At 45.3% G+C, this 16,491-nt stretch overlaps 1 protein-coding gene and 1 pseudogene across 1 annotated transcript; both read left to right on the forward strand.

Moving 5' to 3' along the window:
• The first annotated feature begins 636 nt into the window (after positions 1-636).
• LOC133101333 (keratin, type II cytoskeletal 6A-like) lies at positions 637-14,749 on the forward strand. Its single transcript, XM_061206016.1, has 10 exons — positions 637-1,176; positions 2,136-2,350; positions 2,694-2,754; positions 2,899-2,994; positions 3,121-3,285; positions 3,764-3,889; positions 4,718-4,938; positions 5,158-5,192; positions 5,306-5,352; positions 14,525-14,749. The coding sequence occupies exons 1-10, from the start codon at positions 637-639 to the stop codon at positions 14,747-14,749; spliced, it is 1,731 nt and encodes a 576-aa protein (XP_061061999.1).
• On the forward strand, positions 10,942-14,515 carry LOC133101298 (keratin, type II cytoskeletal 6A-like; annotated as a pseudogene).
• Positions 14,750-16,491: the final 1,742 nt, after the last annotated feature.

Genomic DNA, 16,491 nt, shown 5'->3' on the forward strand with positions numbered 1-16,491 from the left:
GAATTGGGTGGGAGTATAGAAGAAATAAGGCTGACCATGAGTTAATAATTTGTATAAAATCCAGTGAGAGATATACAGAGGCCCATTATATTGTAAAACTACGCATCTACCTGTGGGAAATTTTTAATGAAAGCAAAAAAATGTCATGTTTAACTTCTGCAATCAGTGAAAACACTAATAATTATAGGTAAGGGATAAGCAATAGGTTATTTTGATCTCCAGTATTTCTGCCTTGTGGGTGAAACACCAGGGGAGAGGAGCCTCAGTGCATTTCATACACGAGCGTAACATGGAGAACCTTTGTGTGAGTCAGTGACTAACTCCCAGCTAAGTGAATTCAGACTAGTCTTATTGTACTGAGAGCAGTCAAAGCTGGAAGGCAGGAGAACTTTTCCCTGACTAAAGGAAACCTAAAATGCGATCTTCAGATTTCATAACTTTTCTAATAAACCCCATGTGATCTCACTGTTGGTAAAGCCCAGCCTTCCCAACCTGCAGGCTCACCTTCCGGCACTGAGCCCAGCCCATTTTCTCCATATATAAGCCACTGCTGGGAACCTCGTCTCACCAATCTGCTCCTCTCAGCTCTACCCTCCACCTCTCACGCCCTCCTCAGCCTCTTCGACTTCAGGAACCATGACTTCCAAATCCACCGTGAAGAGCCAAAGCTGCAGCCGCCGTGTCTTCAGTGCCGGCTCAGCCAGAGTCCCTAGGGTCAGCTGCTCTGGCTTCAGCAGCGTGCCCGTGTGCCGCACCAGGGGCAGTGGTGGCCTCGCTGGAGTGGGTGGAGGAGCTGGCTTTGGCAGCCGCAGCCTCTATGGCGTGGGGGGCTCCAAGAAGATCTCCATCGGAGGGGTCGGCTGTGCCTTCGGTGGCGGATATGGCGGCAGAGCTGGAGGCGGCTATGGCGTTGGAGGTGGAGCTGGGAGTGGATTTGGTTTTGGCAGTGGAGCTAGTGGTGGCTTTGGGTTCGGTGGTGGAGCTGGCTTTGGTAGTGGCTGTTTGGACCCGGGCTTCCCCGTCTGTCCCCCTGGAGGCATCCAAGAGGTCACCATCAACCAGAGTCTCCTGACTCCCCTCAACCTGAAAATTGACCCTGCCATCCAGCAAGTCAAGACTGAGGAGCGGGAACAGATCAAGACCCTCAACAACAGGTTCGCCTGCTTCATCGACAAGGTGAGCCGGGAGCACCTGCCCTCCACTGGGATTTCAGAGTCCCCAGTCGAGAGACGCAACCAACGTCCTACCAGGGGGAGACTCGGGAGAGAGGGAGGAGGGGACTCGGGCTAGCTCTCCACTGGGATGCAGGACAGGCTCCATGTGGACCACAGGTAGAAGGTGATAAAAATCATTTACAGCTACTGATCCCTTAAATGTCTTCATTCCTGCCTGGGAAGCATTCTCCACTCTTGATAACCCTCAAGCAAAGGAAAGGAACTGAGAGAATGGAATGAGTTAGCTTGATCTTCTGAAGGGTCTAAGAAATTAAAAAGGGAATTACAGTGGAAACTGCACTTGAGCCTTAGTTGGGGTGGTGGCGGGGAAGGAAAGAAGATAAAAACCCAAAGGAGATGTCAGGAAAAAAAGACTCAGAAACATGTATATGTGCCTAGAAATACTTAACTTGTAGAACCAGATCACGAGCATTAAGGGAGCTTGTTTTAGAGGAACTCATGCACTAGATGGGAAAGAAGATTAAATCCAATCGCCAATAGGGTTGGAATTTAACCATTAGATTGTAAACATTTGACATCCCTTTAGCTGAGATACACTCCATAAAATAACTCTGTGCAATATACGAGAGAAATACTGTTTTCAAGTACATTTGTGATTGTGCTTATCAAGAGGAAGAAAAGAAATGTTGAAAGTCACTGACTGACAGGCTCCGTAATTGAGAAGAGGGACTATGTGACAGCTCCCTGGGGAAGCGTGGCCAGTGAGATCTGTGCGGGTGAAGGAAAACAGTCAGGGGAGCAGCACTGTCAGCCTGAGGCTCTGTGCATGCTCTGGAGCAGCCCAGCACCACGGGGACCATCAGATCTGCTTGGGCACAGTCAACCCACCTCTCTTCCTGCCTTCCTTCCTTCCTTCCTTCTTTCCTTTGTTGCACAAATAACCATCTTGTCTTCCTCCAGGTCCGATTCCTGGAGCAGCAAAACAAGGTCCTGGACACCAAGTGGACCCTGCTGCAGGAGCAGGGCACCAAGACCGTGAGGCAGAATCTGGAGCCTTTGTTCGAGCAGTACATCAACAATCTCAGGAGACAGCTGGACAGCCTTGTCGCGGAGAGATGCTGCCTGGACTCCGAGTTCAGGGGGATGCAGGACACGGTAGAGGACTTCAAGAAGAAGTGAGTTACAGGAGAGAAAAGGGCTCAGTTTCCTGAAGCCCACGCTTCAAGTCTATTAGATGACCAGGTCCAAATGAGGGCATGATTCTTAGCAAAACATGTCCATGGAAATGGAACCACAATTCTTGCCTAAACACAAACCCCGAAGAACAAAAGGGCCATACAGGTGGATGGGGAGAGTAAAGATGTAAACAATTTAGGGACCACAGAATTTGTCTTTTAGGCTTACTGGCAGGAAAGCTCCATTTGGATATATCCATTGTGGGAAGTTGGGATCCCAGGCTGCCTTTTCTGTATAATCTTCACCACTGACTCAATTAGGTTTTACCCTTTCTAATTCCAGATATGAAGATGAAATCAACAGGCGCATGTCAGCAGAGAATGAATTTGTGAATCTGAAGAAGGTGAGATGAGTAAGATCAGGGGTTCATGTTTCTTTGCCGAAGGAGAGGACTCTGAGAAAAGAATAATCAGGGAGATTAAAGGAGGAGCAGACTGGGAAGGAGGGCTCGGCTCATCTGATCCCAAGTTGTTGGCTTCTTCCCCAGGATGTGGATACTGCTTACATGAATGAGGTTGAACTACAAACCAAGGCAGACGCTCTCATAGATGAGATCAACTTCCTCAGAGCCCTCTATGAAGCAGTAAGCATCTTTCCACACTCTGTTTTATTGACTCTAAAGAGATTTGCAAAAGATGGAAAATCTTAGGCTTGGGTACCTCTGTAAACGTCATGGGAAAAGGGGATCTGACGATCTCATGTTCTGCAGGAGCTGGCTCAGATGCAAACCCACATCTCAGACACGTCTGTGGTCCTCTCCATGGACAACAACCGCACCCTGGACCTGGACAGCATCATCGCTGAAGTCAAAGCCCAATATGAGGAGATCGCTTGCAGGAGCCGGGAAGAGGCTGAGTGCTGGTACAAGTGCAAGGTGAGCAGTGAGGGGGAAGCTGAAGAAGAATCCCTGTGCCTCCCCGCTGGAGACCAGCAAGGCTTCCCGAGACTTCACTCGGGAAATCTCCATCTAGGAAGCGGGGGTCCTCTCAATGGACGTGTACCCTGAACCAACAGAGTAGATCTTTACAGTATTTATGTCCACGTCTAGTAAGTCAAAGAACCTAAATGTAGGACAAAAGCTACCGTAGATAAAGGCCAAGGGATCTTTGCTTTAGCTTCACCCCAATGCTGGTTCTCAGAAACAGTACAGAGGATGTTCTGGTCCTGAAGAGAACCAGGCAGTCAGTGGTCCTACCAAGGATGGTGTGTGATGGGTGTACAGTGTCCATGACCTTGTAACACCAATTTTCTTAAAACGCCTCGTGGAGAAACCATTCGTTTCGATTTGTGAAAACCTTGATTAGTGTCCTGTGAAGCCCATGGACACCACCCTCTCTCCCTCTGGTTTACAGTACGAGGAGCTGCAGCTGACGGCGGGCAGACACGGGGACGACCTGCGCAACACCAAGCAGGAGATCAGTGAGATCAACCGCATGATCCAGAGGCTGAGATCTGAGATCGACCACGTCAAGAAGCAGGTATGGTGGGGACCATGGAGGAGAAAAGCATCCTTTCCTTCCTTGCTTTCCACCAGGGATCATCTACCACCATGTAGGGAATTCCTGGGCACTGAGGGAACAGCAGGGAGGGGAGGACATGTACTTCCTCCCTTAGTGAGTTCCCACAGGTTAGAGAGATGGATCCCAACCCAAGAGCAGGAAACCAATGCATGACAGGACCAATCCCAACTGGTCAGCGGTACAAAGATACAGTCTTGAGGCACTGAAATGAGATTCCATAAGAGGAATGATTGATTTGGGAATGCAAGACACAAGTTGGCAAAGAAAAGGTCAGGCCAGAAAGTGTGAGGAAGATTGCTGCAAATATGCTCAGATTCGATGTGGAAAAGAAGCTGAGAAAAGACACAGGACAAATGAGGGTTTTCCAAACATGTGAAGTGGAAGGAAGGCAAGGTCGCAACAGTTTAAAGTGAAATCGTCTCCTCACTGTGGGTGTCTGTGGTTCTGTGTGAGTTCGTGTGCATCCACATGAACTTACCCAAACTGTCAACATTCAGAAGAAGCCAGTGGGTCCATTTCTTCCAATGTCCCCTGGTCTTGGGTCTGCTGTAGTATCTTCCAGCAGTCACCACCTCCATCCTCATTAGGGTGGTTAACACAGAGGCGCAGAGGGAGCTCCTAGACTAGTTCAGGTTTGCAGAATGGAAAAAGACTGGACAAAAAGAATCAAATGTCCTTTTCCATGGAATCTGGGCTCTAGAGCTCTTCCTCATTGGGAAAGAAGAACCATGCTTCGTCTCCTGAGGAGTCCAGATTGCAGGTTCATCTGTCCATCTTCCCCTCCAGTGCTCCAACCTGCAATCCGCCATCGCCGATGCTGAGCAGCGTGGGGAGCTGGCCCTCAGGGATGCCAAGAACAAGCTGGCCGAGCTGGAGAACGCCCTGCAGAAGGCCAAGCAGGACATGGCGCAGCTAGTGAAGGACTACCAGGAGCTCATGAATGTCAAGCTGTCTCTGGACGTGGAGATCGCCACCTACAGGAAGCTGCTGGAGGGCGAGGAGTGCAGGTGAGTAACTCACACAACCTCCTCAAACATCTGGGTCCATGTCCACGGTGTCCAGCCAGTGAGCACCAGTGGAAGGCGCTCTAGTCGTGGCCATAATGCCACTCCCAGAAAAGCACTTAGAAGGCACGTTCCCCATGGGCTCTCCTCACGCCGAAGCTTCCCACGCTGGTCCAGCTCTGGCTCTGAGGTCTCATGATGGCTGTGTCTCCTCTCTCCTAGGCTGAATAGGGAAGGCGTTGGACAAGTCAACATCTGTAAGTACCTTCACTTGCCTCCCTCCCTTGCCCTTGTGCTCTTCTGGCTGGACTCTGTGTGGCAGAGTGAGCTCACCATGTCTTGTCATGGCCTTGTCCCCTTGCCTCTCCAGCCGTGGTACAGTCCACCCTCTCCAGTGGCTATGGCTGTGCCGGCGGTGTCAGCAGCGGCTTAGGCCTGGGCGGAGGCAGTGGCTACTCCTACGGCAGTGGTTACGGCATTGGAGGTGGCTTCAGTTCCTGCAGTGGCAGAGCCATAGGGGGTGGCCTCAGCTCCTCCGGGGGCAGCACTTCCGCCATCAAATACACCACCACCTCCTCCTCCAGCCAGAAGAGCTACAAGCATTGAACGCCTGCCATGGGCTCGGGGTCCCACAGTGTCTCAGGCTCCCTCTCCAGCTTCACTGCCCTTTCCTCCAGTTGCTTCCTCTCTCCTGCTTCTTTCTTCTCTTACTCCTTGAGTTAGAACTGAAGTTGCTGAGTGCCCTCATGTCCTCTCCGCCAACACCTACTGCATCTGAGCTTCCATTGCTCACCATCGGAAGGTCTGGGTCCTACTCCAGAACAGGGCAATGCCCCTAGCTTTCCACTGGCCCAGTATGTCCCATCTCACAGGTGCTGTGTTCCTCCCTTGCAGTGATCATGAAAGCACAAGTGACTAGTTCTATGATGTACGGGGGTCTCTATCCCTGTGACGCTTCCTCTGCTCTTTGCTCACTTGTATTGTTAAATAAAGCAGATTTATACTATAATGCGTGGTTTCATATTGCCTTGCTTTGTTACCAATGGTTCTTGCGGTTTTCACCGGGCAAATGCCTTTTCAGGAATGAAGCATACTGCCAATCCCCATGTGCTTCACCCCCCTCCTTTAGAGAACTTCGGCAAACAGCAACTTAGCATCCAGATGCTCAGATTTCCTTCACGGATAAGATTTCATCTAAATGTTTGGCAAATGTAATGGGAAGAATATGGTCCACCATATTGTATACTCTTCTTTCAATTGCCCATACCAAGAAGTAATTGTTGAGTTTCTCTTCCTTCTTCTCTAAGATCACTCCACCCATGCCCAAGGGATCAACTTTCAATGTCCAGTAGGGGAAAGATATTTCTGGCCTACCATAGCAAAATGACATTTAACAAGAGAGTAAGATGTTTGATTTTTACTTAGAGTTAACTTCATGACCAACAAACTTGCCTGACAAGGTGTATCAAGGGTAATTAAAGTGTATATACTGCTGAACTGAAATTCTATTTCTGGAAATGTATCTTGAAGAAATACTACAAATGCAGGAAGAAGTATGTACATGGATGTGAATCCCATCTTCGCAGCAGGGAAAATTAAAAGCAGGAGAGCTGGTCAAGCCACCACAAAACTCAGATTCTGGTTTCTTAAAGTGTGAAGGCAAAACGAGAATGGAAATATCTACCTTCTCACACCTTAAGACTCTTGCGGAGATGGATGAAGCTGAGTCCTTCATCTCTCTGGTGTGCTCTGGCTACAGTGACTTCTGTGAATGGGTAATGAAAACTCAGGATATGGTGCAAGGCTCATCATTCACTTGTCCACACCATTCCCTATTTCCTCATGAGTGACCATTATCTCCCTTGCCCCCAGGCACTTACAACACAAGCAAAAGTTTCTTGGATTCAATAATATAAAGAGGGTGAATCTGGATCCTTTTGTATCAGTATCCTGCTGTATTCACCTATAACCATTCCCCCAGCAAAGTGGGCAGCCTCTCACATTGGTACCTCCTCACTTTGCCCAGAACTTCCCCAACAGCAGGTATGTGACAATTGGGTTCCAAAATCTAAGCCCACTTAGTATTTATATTATTATGTACCCGTGAGGAATAATGGAAAGAAAATACTGACCAGGAAAAATATATAGAATATAGCAATGAATAATAAACAGGTTGCAAAATAATATGTACACATGGATTTATCTTATTAAAATCTTATGGTGCATGTGCTGATAGCAAAATGGCAGACTGTAAACCACCAAGCTCTCCTTTTGCCAAAGAAATATTGAAAAAACAACCAGAAGCTGTCTGAACAAACTTTGTAGGAGCTCTGGAAAACACTCAAAACTTTACAACAAACAAGCAAATGCCCAGTCAAGAAAATCCATCTTCAAAACGATAGCAAAAGCTTTGTGACAATTTTCCTAGCACTTGCCCTGCCCTATACCTGGTGTAGTTGTGGTCTTGAGCAAGCAGCAGCCTTGTTCTAGAACTTTCCCCCCACCCCTCTCCCACCCTCCAGTCCCCTCTCAAACCCATTTGCTCCTCTCGGTCACCCTCCACCACCCAGCACATGCATCTTGAACCAGAGGGCAGATGCAGATTATTTGCAAATTACTGTGCAAGTCTCTTCAAACACATCTGGGCCATTCCTGAAGAAATGCTGCAAGATTCTCACCTTTGTTCCACATAAATCCAAATGCAGGCAAGAGAAGCAGCAGGTACAGTTAGTAAAAACTGCAGGGCAGACTACAAACCCACAGAGGCCTGGGGCAAAAGACTATGGGAGAAGATACGCAATAGACCCTCTGACCATCTAAGGTCTAGAGGCTAAGCTGGAGTGAGACTCTGGGAAATGAGGACATTCAGGAGCAGCTGTGTATATGAGAGAATTTAGAAAACTGTGCCTAGGTCCAGACAAGACACATGCCCAGAAAAGTCTTGAGAAGGTCTTAAGCCTTAACCTTGGGCTGATCTCTAGGTTCAGAGCAAGCCCCGCTAAGTGGTGAAGGAGTATCCAGTCACAGGGAGAGTTGGTTGTTCTCAGTTTGTTATTTTGGCTTTTGGTTGTTGTTTTTTTTCAGCTCCTGGTATACAAGAAAATCTTCATCAAGACAGTAGCTGAACACAAGCTATAGGAGCAGCCTGATGTTGAGGTTTTACTGCATGCCAGGCACTGTTGACTCATTTAACACAACTAGGTCAATGTGAAGGGCAGGTCCTCAGGTGCAAATCCAAGAATCCCTTGTTTGCAACAGTCAGAACTGGGAGTAGGACCTGAGGCAGGACCACATTTGTCATGAACTTTCTAGAAACTGGGAAGTAGAATTGAATAACAAATCAGAAACAAGGCCTATTGGCAGCATTTTGTTAATAAGAGGGAAAAAAAGCAGAGAGACTGTGAATTTAAGTCACTCTGCAGTGATGTGTTGGGCAAGGTTTTTAAGGAATAAGAGAATTTTTCACACAGCCTGTTAACCTGAATATGGCCCCAGCTCACTCTCCAGAATACTTTCTGTAAATGACTGGTCTAGAAGGAGTTCACCTCATTCAAAGATGAGCACTAGTCAGAAAGGAACTGTTCCAGGACTCACTAAAGAGAATACACATTCAAAAATGAAATGAACAGGAAAAACAAAAGGCAGATAATGATCACTCATCAGAACAAAGTCACTATAAAATATTGCCAAAATAAAACAAACCCTCTATAAAATTAGAGAAGAAAAAGCATATAATGAGACAATAAGAGATAAAACATTACTTACAGAAGTCAGATATGAGGCAGAGAGAAAAACAAAGCCAGCAGGGAAATGAAGGCTAAGTTGATGTCAGTACAAAGGACAATAGACGTGCTGATGCACAAGAAAGGGCGTATGGGAGAATATCGAGAAAAGAGAATGGGGGTCATAGAGGGAGTTAACGAGGGGTTAAAGGAGGGTCAAGAGGATATATAGATAGATTCAACACAAGAATAATTGAAACACCTAAAGGAAAAGAGTATACACACACATACGCAAACTCATACACACAAATTGTCCCCCCCAAAGCACAGAAACATCTTCAATTAGGTGGCTGGGGATTTGCCCTGAAATTTATTTTGATAGACAAATGTGCACAATTTAGGCATTTTTAAAATATGTAAATATTGTATATGGGTATAAAGAATGAAATCTTGCCACTTGTGACAACATGGATGGATCTCTAGGGCATTATGTTAAGTGACATAAGTCAGACAGAGAAAGACAAGTACTGCAAAATCTCTCTTATATGTGGAATCTAAAAAACAAATTTTCAAAAATTTAAAAACTAAGCTCATAGATACAGAGATCAGATTGATGGTTGCCAGAGACGGGGGAAGGGGTGGGAGTGGGAGAAATGGGTGAATTGTTTTCGTGAGGGTTTTTTTAAGTTTAAATAAATTAAATTTTAAAAGCCCACAGAGATAAAACCACATACTATTAGAATGGCTAACATCAAAATAATTGAGGATACCAAGGCAACAATATGGAGCAAACAGAACACTCATACACTGCTGTTGGAAACTCAAAATGATGCAACCACTCTGCAAATGTATATATTTATGGATGTATATATATGTAATACTCAATCTTATACACTTTCAACTACATCTACTTCTGGAAAAGTTTAAATACACAAAATAAACTTATTATTCTTCCAGATTTAAGATTCCAGATTACAGGAATATAGAGGAGAGAGTAACATGTGGAATGACATCAGAGGATGCAATCACAAAAGCCAAAGAATGGAAAACTCTACAGGACAGTTAACCTAGTTTATTTAACAAATAAATGGCCAAAAAGATGAAGAGCTAAATGATGTAAAGGATGTATTATTTAAAGGATGTATCATCCAAATAAACATGTATGGACCTTATTTGGACCCTGAATTAAACAAACAAATTATAAAAATAAGTAAGAATAAAGGGAAATTTGAATGTTCACTAAACTTCGTGATGTTAAAGAATTACTGTTAAATTTTTAAGATATAAAAATAGCATTTTGGGGACTTCCCTGGTGGTCTGGTGGTTGAGACTCTGCACTTCCACTGCAGGGGACTCGGGTTCCATCCCTGGTCAGGGAGAACTAGGATCCCACATGCCGTGCATTGTGGCCAAAAATAATAATAATAAAAATAAATAATAAATGTTTTAAAAAATAAAATAAAGTAAAAAAAGCATTTTGGTCATTTTCTAAAGAGTCTGTCATTTAGACATAAATACTGAATTGAATATGAAATCATATGACCTTTCTTCTGGAATTTCCTTTCAAATAACTTAAGGTGGATGGAGAAAGTAGGTGGAGTTATGGATGAAATAAAGTCAGCCTTGAGATAATAATTGCAAAATCTGGGTGATGGGTATCCATCCTTAATAGACAAATAGGGGTCTATTATGTTGTTCTTATACTTTTCTATCTGTTCAAATTTTTACATACAGAAAAAACAAGTCAAATTTAGCATATTTGTAATCACTGGGGAAATGGTAATCTTTCTATTAGGGCATAAGCAATAGATTGCTGTTAGATTTCCAAGTTCTCAGCTGTTACAAAAGATCAGATTGGAATTATGGATGAAATAAATCTGGCCTTGACATAATAATTGCAAAATTGGGGTGATAGGCACGTACATTCTGATACACAAGCAACGCATATTGAACGTTTGCTTGAGACAGTCTAACTCCTAGCCTCAGTGAATTGAGAATAGTCTTGTTGTATTGATATAAATCAAAGATCAAAGGCAGGAGAATTTTTCCCTGGCTAAAGGAAGCCAAAAAGCATTCTTCATATTTCATATCTTTTCTAATAACCCAGGTATGATCTCACTGTTTGTAAAGCCCAATCCTTCCCAACCTTCAGGCTTACCTTCCAGGACTGAGCCCAGCCCATTCCTCCCTGTACACTGGCTGCTGGAAACCTATCTCATACTTTTCCTCTCAGCTCTACCCTCCACCTCTCACGCCCTCCTCAGCCTCTTCGACTTCAGGAACCATGTCTTGCAAATCCTCCGTGAGGAGCCAAAGCAGCAGCCGCTGTATTTTCAGTGCCGGCTCAGCCAGAGTCCCTGGGGTCAGCCGCTCTGGCTTCAGCAGCGTGTCCGTGTCCCGCTCCAGGGGCAGTGGTGGCCTCGCTGGAGTGGGTGGAGGAGCTGGCTTTGGCAGCCGCAGCCTCTATGGCGTGGGGGGCTCCAAGAGGATCTCCCTCGGAGGGGTCGGCTGTGCCCTCGGTGGCGGATATGGCGGCAGAGCTGGAGGTAGCTTTGGCTTTGGAGGTGGAGGCGGAAGTGGATTTGGTTTCGGCACTGTGGCTGATAGTGGCTTTGGGCTCGGTGGTGAAGCTGACTTTGCTGGTAGCTTTGGGGACTCTGGCTTCCCTCTATGCCCCCGTGGAGGCATCCAAGAGGTCACCATCAACCAGAGTCTCCTGACTCCCCTCAACCTGCAAATCGACCCCACCATCCAGCGAGTCAAGACTGAGGAGCGGGAACAGATCAAGACCCTCAACAATAGATTCGCCTCCTTCGTCGACAAGGTGAGCCGGGAGCACCTGCCCTCCACTGGGATTTCAGAGTCCCCAGTCGAGAGACGCAACCAATGTCCTACCAGGGGGAGACTCGGGAGAGAGGGAGGAGGGGACTCGGGCTAGCTCTCCACTGGGATGCAGGACAGGCTCCATGTGGACCACAGGTAGAAGGTGATAAAAATCATTTACAGCTACTGATCCCTTAAATGTCTCTCATTCCTGCCTGAGAAGAATTCTCAACTCTTGATAACCCTGAAGCAAAGAAAAGGAAAAGAGAGAATGAAGTGGATTAACACTTACCACTAATGAGTCTACAATGGGATACAAAGAAAAGGCCAGTCACTACCTTCTCTGAGGTTCTGGCCTACCTTTCCAGCAGGAAGAAAAAAAAAAAGAAAAACAAAGAGAAGAAAATAAAAGTAAAATTATTTTCCATCCAGGTGAGAAAAAGAAACATTTGAGATGTACAAATATTTATAATTTGTTTTTTTAAAAAAAGTTATTCTAGAAACAGAACATGACCATCTATCAAGAGTGTTTTAGAAGAGATACATGCACTAAATGGGAGTTTAGATTAGAATCTAATCATTAGATAACATTTAACATCCCTTTTATTTTAGAAAATAAAAGCTTTGTATAATACATCAGGTAAAAACTATTTTAAATTACACTTTTGATTCTGCTTGTCAAGAGAAAGAGAGGAAGTGATGAAAAAATCACTGATAGGCACAATAACTTACAGGGCAGGAACAGCTCAAAAGTCTATGGGGGAATTTCATCAATGAGATCTGCCGGTTTAGAAGGAAGAATATCAGGGGAGCATACCTCCCAATCTGAGCCTCTGTATATTCCCTTAGTAGCCCAGCACCATGGACACCACCCCAGCCTACTTGGAAACCTGGTAATACAGACACTTGTTCCTTTCTTTCTATGTCTAGCAAACGACTCTCTTGCCTTCCTGCAGGTGTGGTTCCTGGAGTAGCAGAACAAGGGCCTGGATACCAAGTGGACCCTCCCTCAGCAGCAGGGATCCAAGCCCGTGAGGCTGACCCTGGTGCCTACGTTTGAGCAGTACATCAACAACCTCAGGGGGTGGAAGGAATCTCTCCTCTTCTTTAGTGGCTGCCCAGACTCAGAGCTCAGACACATGCAGGATCTGGTGGAGGACTTCAAGAACAAGTGAGTTACAGGAGAGAAGTGAGCTCAGTTTTCTGAAGCCCACACTTCAAATCTACCAAGTGACTAGGTCCAGTTGAGGGCATGATTGCTTAGGAAAAATATCCAATGGAAATGAAAATTTCCATTGGCTCTTTCAAAATCCTTTACTCACTGGCTCAAGCATCTTTCATCATCCTCTCTGGAAATGAAGAAGAAATCAATAAGCCTGCAACAGCACCGAATGAACCTGTAACACTGAGGAAGGTGAGCTTAGCAATATTAGATGTCCCCATTCTTTTGTTGAAGGCTGGCAGAGCCCACACATGGGAGGAGAAGATATTGGGTGGGCTGGGAGTAGGGGTCGGCTGACTCCGAATTGTTCCTCCTTTCCCAGGACGTGGATGCTGCATGAATGAGGTTGAACTGCATACCAAGATAAATACCCTTAATGATCAAATTGATCACTTATGTTCTTACTTTGAGATGGAGAGAACCTCACCCTGTTTGTTCGTTTTTCTGCTTAAGAGTCTGAGTGGATGGAATGTTTGGGAGTTGGATCTCATAGATGTATATCACTGGAAGCAGAGGTACTAACAATCCATATCTGGTAGGAGTGCTCTCAGATGCAATCCTACAGCTCAGACATTTCTGTGGTCCTCGCCGTGGGCAACAATCATAATGTGGACGTGGACAGCACCATTTCTGAGGTCAAAGGCCTATATGGGGAGATTGCTCAAATGAGGCAGGCTGAGGCCAAGTCCTTACACCAGACCAAGGTGAGCAGTTGCCAGCAACGGGAGAGAAATCCTGTGCCCCTGTGACGGTCCAGCCACCGCAGGGGGTCTTCCAGGTCCCGACGGAGAGGGATAAGGGACTGAATAACACCGTGAGTATGGGGTCAGTAGGACCAAGACAACTGATGGTTGCAAGGCACTTTATTTAGAATCTACTGAATCTTATATAGACAGAAGAGGAACTCATTATTAGACAATGAACCCATAGAATTGTTTATCGTCTCAGTTCAGTCACCACCATGGACGTCAACAAGTTTACAACAACTATCCTTGAACATTATCTTCCTTTAAGCAGGCTCACACACAGCCCCCAGCCATAAGGAACAACCAGGACTCTCAGTTCCCTGAGGTCTCCTGGCTTGAGATAGCTTTGCTAATCTCTTTTACATTCCTCAGGCCTGGGAAAAAGAGTGCATTCCAAGTCAAGGGTAAGGGCTTTGCTTTTTGTGAGAGACATACTGTCTCCTCCAGGAGTTACCTCCGGCTAAGACTGCATGCTTCCCACATGCCCCCGCCCCAGGTGGTTACACTCAGCTGCACCAGCCTACCGCAGTTTTTTGAGTGGAGTTTGAAATACAAAGACCCTGGATGATTTCATAGGAGGTCTGTCATCGCTCAGTTCACGTAGACAATTAAAGAATTTACAGTTAGGCCTATTGAATAAAAAGAAAAAAGAGTTTAATGACATTGCCCTACTGAGTTTTGCCTTCAACCTCTTCCTGATTGTGAAATCCCTTAGATATCACTAAGAACATCACTAGTTTATTGAAAAACTAGGTGCTCAATGATCGTACAGAACTATTCAATAGTGCAGCAGCAAATAATCTTGTGCCATCTACTATTTCTAGAGATGTTGCATCGTTTGGTGTGAGTTTATTAGATGGCTGGGAATTGACAGCCAGTTTTGGCATGGGAAAGCCCATAAACACTTTATCTACCCGCATGCACACTGCTTCTCTATTCTTCTGGACTACAGTGTAAGGAGCTGCAGGTCAAGGTACATAGACAAAGGGATGACATGTACAACACCAAGCAGGAGACTGCTGAGCTCAACCACATGATCCAGAGACTGATCTGAGACAGACCATGGCCACATGCAGTCCACCATCTCCAGTGGCTATGGCAGTGTCAGTGGTGTCAGCAGTAGCTTAGGCCTGGGCGGAGGCAGTGGCTATTCCTACAGCAGTGGTCACAGTGTTGGAGGTGGCTTCAGTTCCGGCAGTGGCAGAGCCATAGTGGGTGGCCTCAGCTCCTCCAGGGGCAGCAGTTCCACCGTCAAATACACCACCACCTCCTCCTCCAGCAGGAAGAACTACAAGCACTGAAGTCCTCCTGTTGGTACTTGGTCCCACATTGTCTCAGCCCCCCATCCAGCTGCATTGCCCTCTTCTCAGGTTGCTGCTTCTCTCCTGTCTCCGACTTCTCTTGGCCTATGAGTTAGAGCAGAAGTTGCTAAGTCCTCATTTCCCCCGTCTACACTGGCTTCACCCGAGCCTCCATCACTCACTATCAGAAGGTCAACAATCAGTGTCATGAACATATGTAGGCATCCTACCGATGTTCCCATCTTATTATCAGTTTCATCAGTCTACCATGATTCTAGGAAGAAAATGACCTATGCCCTCCTTGAAAACTGACAATCGAGATCATGAAAACAGAGCAGGGAATCTTCCCTTTAACTGTCCTGCCCATTCTAGCTAGACTCAGGAGTTCTCCACAGAACAAATAAGTTATCTTCCCATGCAGTGTCCCTAAATGGTATTGACACCACCCTCTCAGCTGCAGTTATATCCCTACAATGTTTTTCTCTGCTCTCTTTGCTTTCTTTTGTTGTGTTGAATAAAGCAGATTTCTAATATAAAGATTCTGTGTTAGATTGTAGTGTTGATCATGTACTGGTTCTGAAACTTACTCAACCCACTCAGTGATCCTCATCTTTGGAGAACCACCTCTCAGCCCCACTGACAACTTACCCTGCTTCATACCCAACTCTATCAGTCAACATCATGTGATACTCAGTTATTCTGTGGGTGGATGACTACCAACTACTATTCAGCCCTCTGCCACTCAGGGTTTTTTCTCAAAATGGAGTCTTTGAGAGAGTCTCTTCAGTAAGTGGTGTTGGGAAAGCTGGACAGCTGCATGTAAATCAATGAAGTTAGAACACGCCCTCTCACCATACACAAAAACAAACTAAAAATGGCTTAAAGACTTAAACATAAGACATGACACCATAAAACTCCTATAAGAGAACATAGGCAAAACATTCTCTGACATAAATCATACCAATGTTTTCTTAGGTCAGTCTCCCAAAGCAATAGAAATAAAAACAAAAATAAACAAATGGGACCTAATCAAACTTACAAGCTTCTGCACAGCAAAGGAAAACATAAACAAGATGCAAATACAACCTACAGAATGGGAGAAAATATTTGCAAACAATGCGACAGACAAGGGCTTAATTTCCAAAATATACAAACAACTCAACAACAAAGAAACAAACAACCCAATCAAAAAATGGGCAGAAGACCTAAAGAGACATTTCTCCAAAGGAGAAATACAAATGGCCAATAGGCACATAAAAAGATGCTCAACACGGCTAATTACTAGAGAAATACAAATCAAAACTGCAATGAGGTACCACCTCACTCTGGTCAGAAGGGCCATCATTAAAAAGTCTACAAATAACAAATGCTGGAGAGGGTGTGGAGAAAAGGGAACCCTACTACATTATTGGTTGGAATGTAAGTTGGTGCAGCCACTGTGGAAAACAGTATGTGCGCTCCTCAGAAAACTAAAAATAGAATTACCGTGTGATCCAGCAATCCCACTCTTGGGCATATAGCCAGACAAAACTATAATTCAAAAAGATATAGGGTGACGGTGGCCTCATAGAACGAGTTTGGGAGTGTTCCCCCCTCTGAAATTTTTTGGAAGAGTTTGAGAAGGATAGTTGTTAACTCTTCTCTAAATGTTTCATAGAATTTGCCTATAAAGCCATCTGGTCCTGGACTTTTGTTTGTTGGAAGATTTTTAATTACAGTTTCAATTTCATTTCTTGTGATTG

This window comes from Eubalaena glacialis, chromosome 11, assembly GCF_028564815.1.
Source record: "Eubalaena glacialis isolate mEubGla1 chromosome 11, mEubGla1.1.hap2.+ XY, whole genome shotgun sequence".
In the NCBI taxonomy this organism is placed as follows: domain Eukaryota; kingdom Metazoa; phylum Chordata; class Mammalia; order Artiodactyla; family Balaenidae; genus Eubalaena; species Eubalaena glacialis.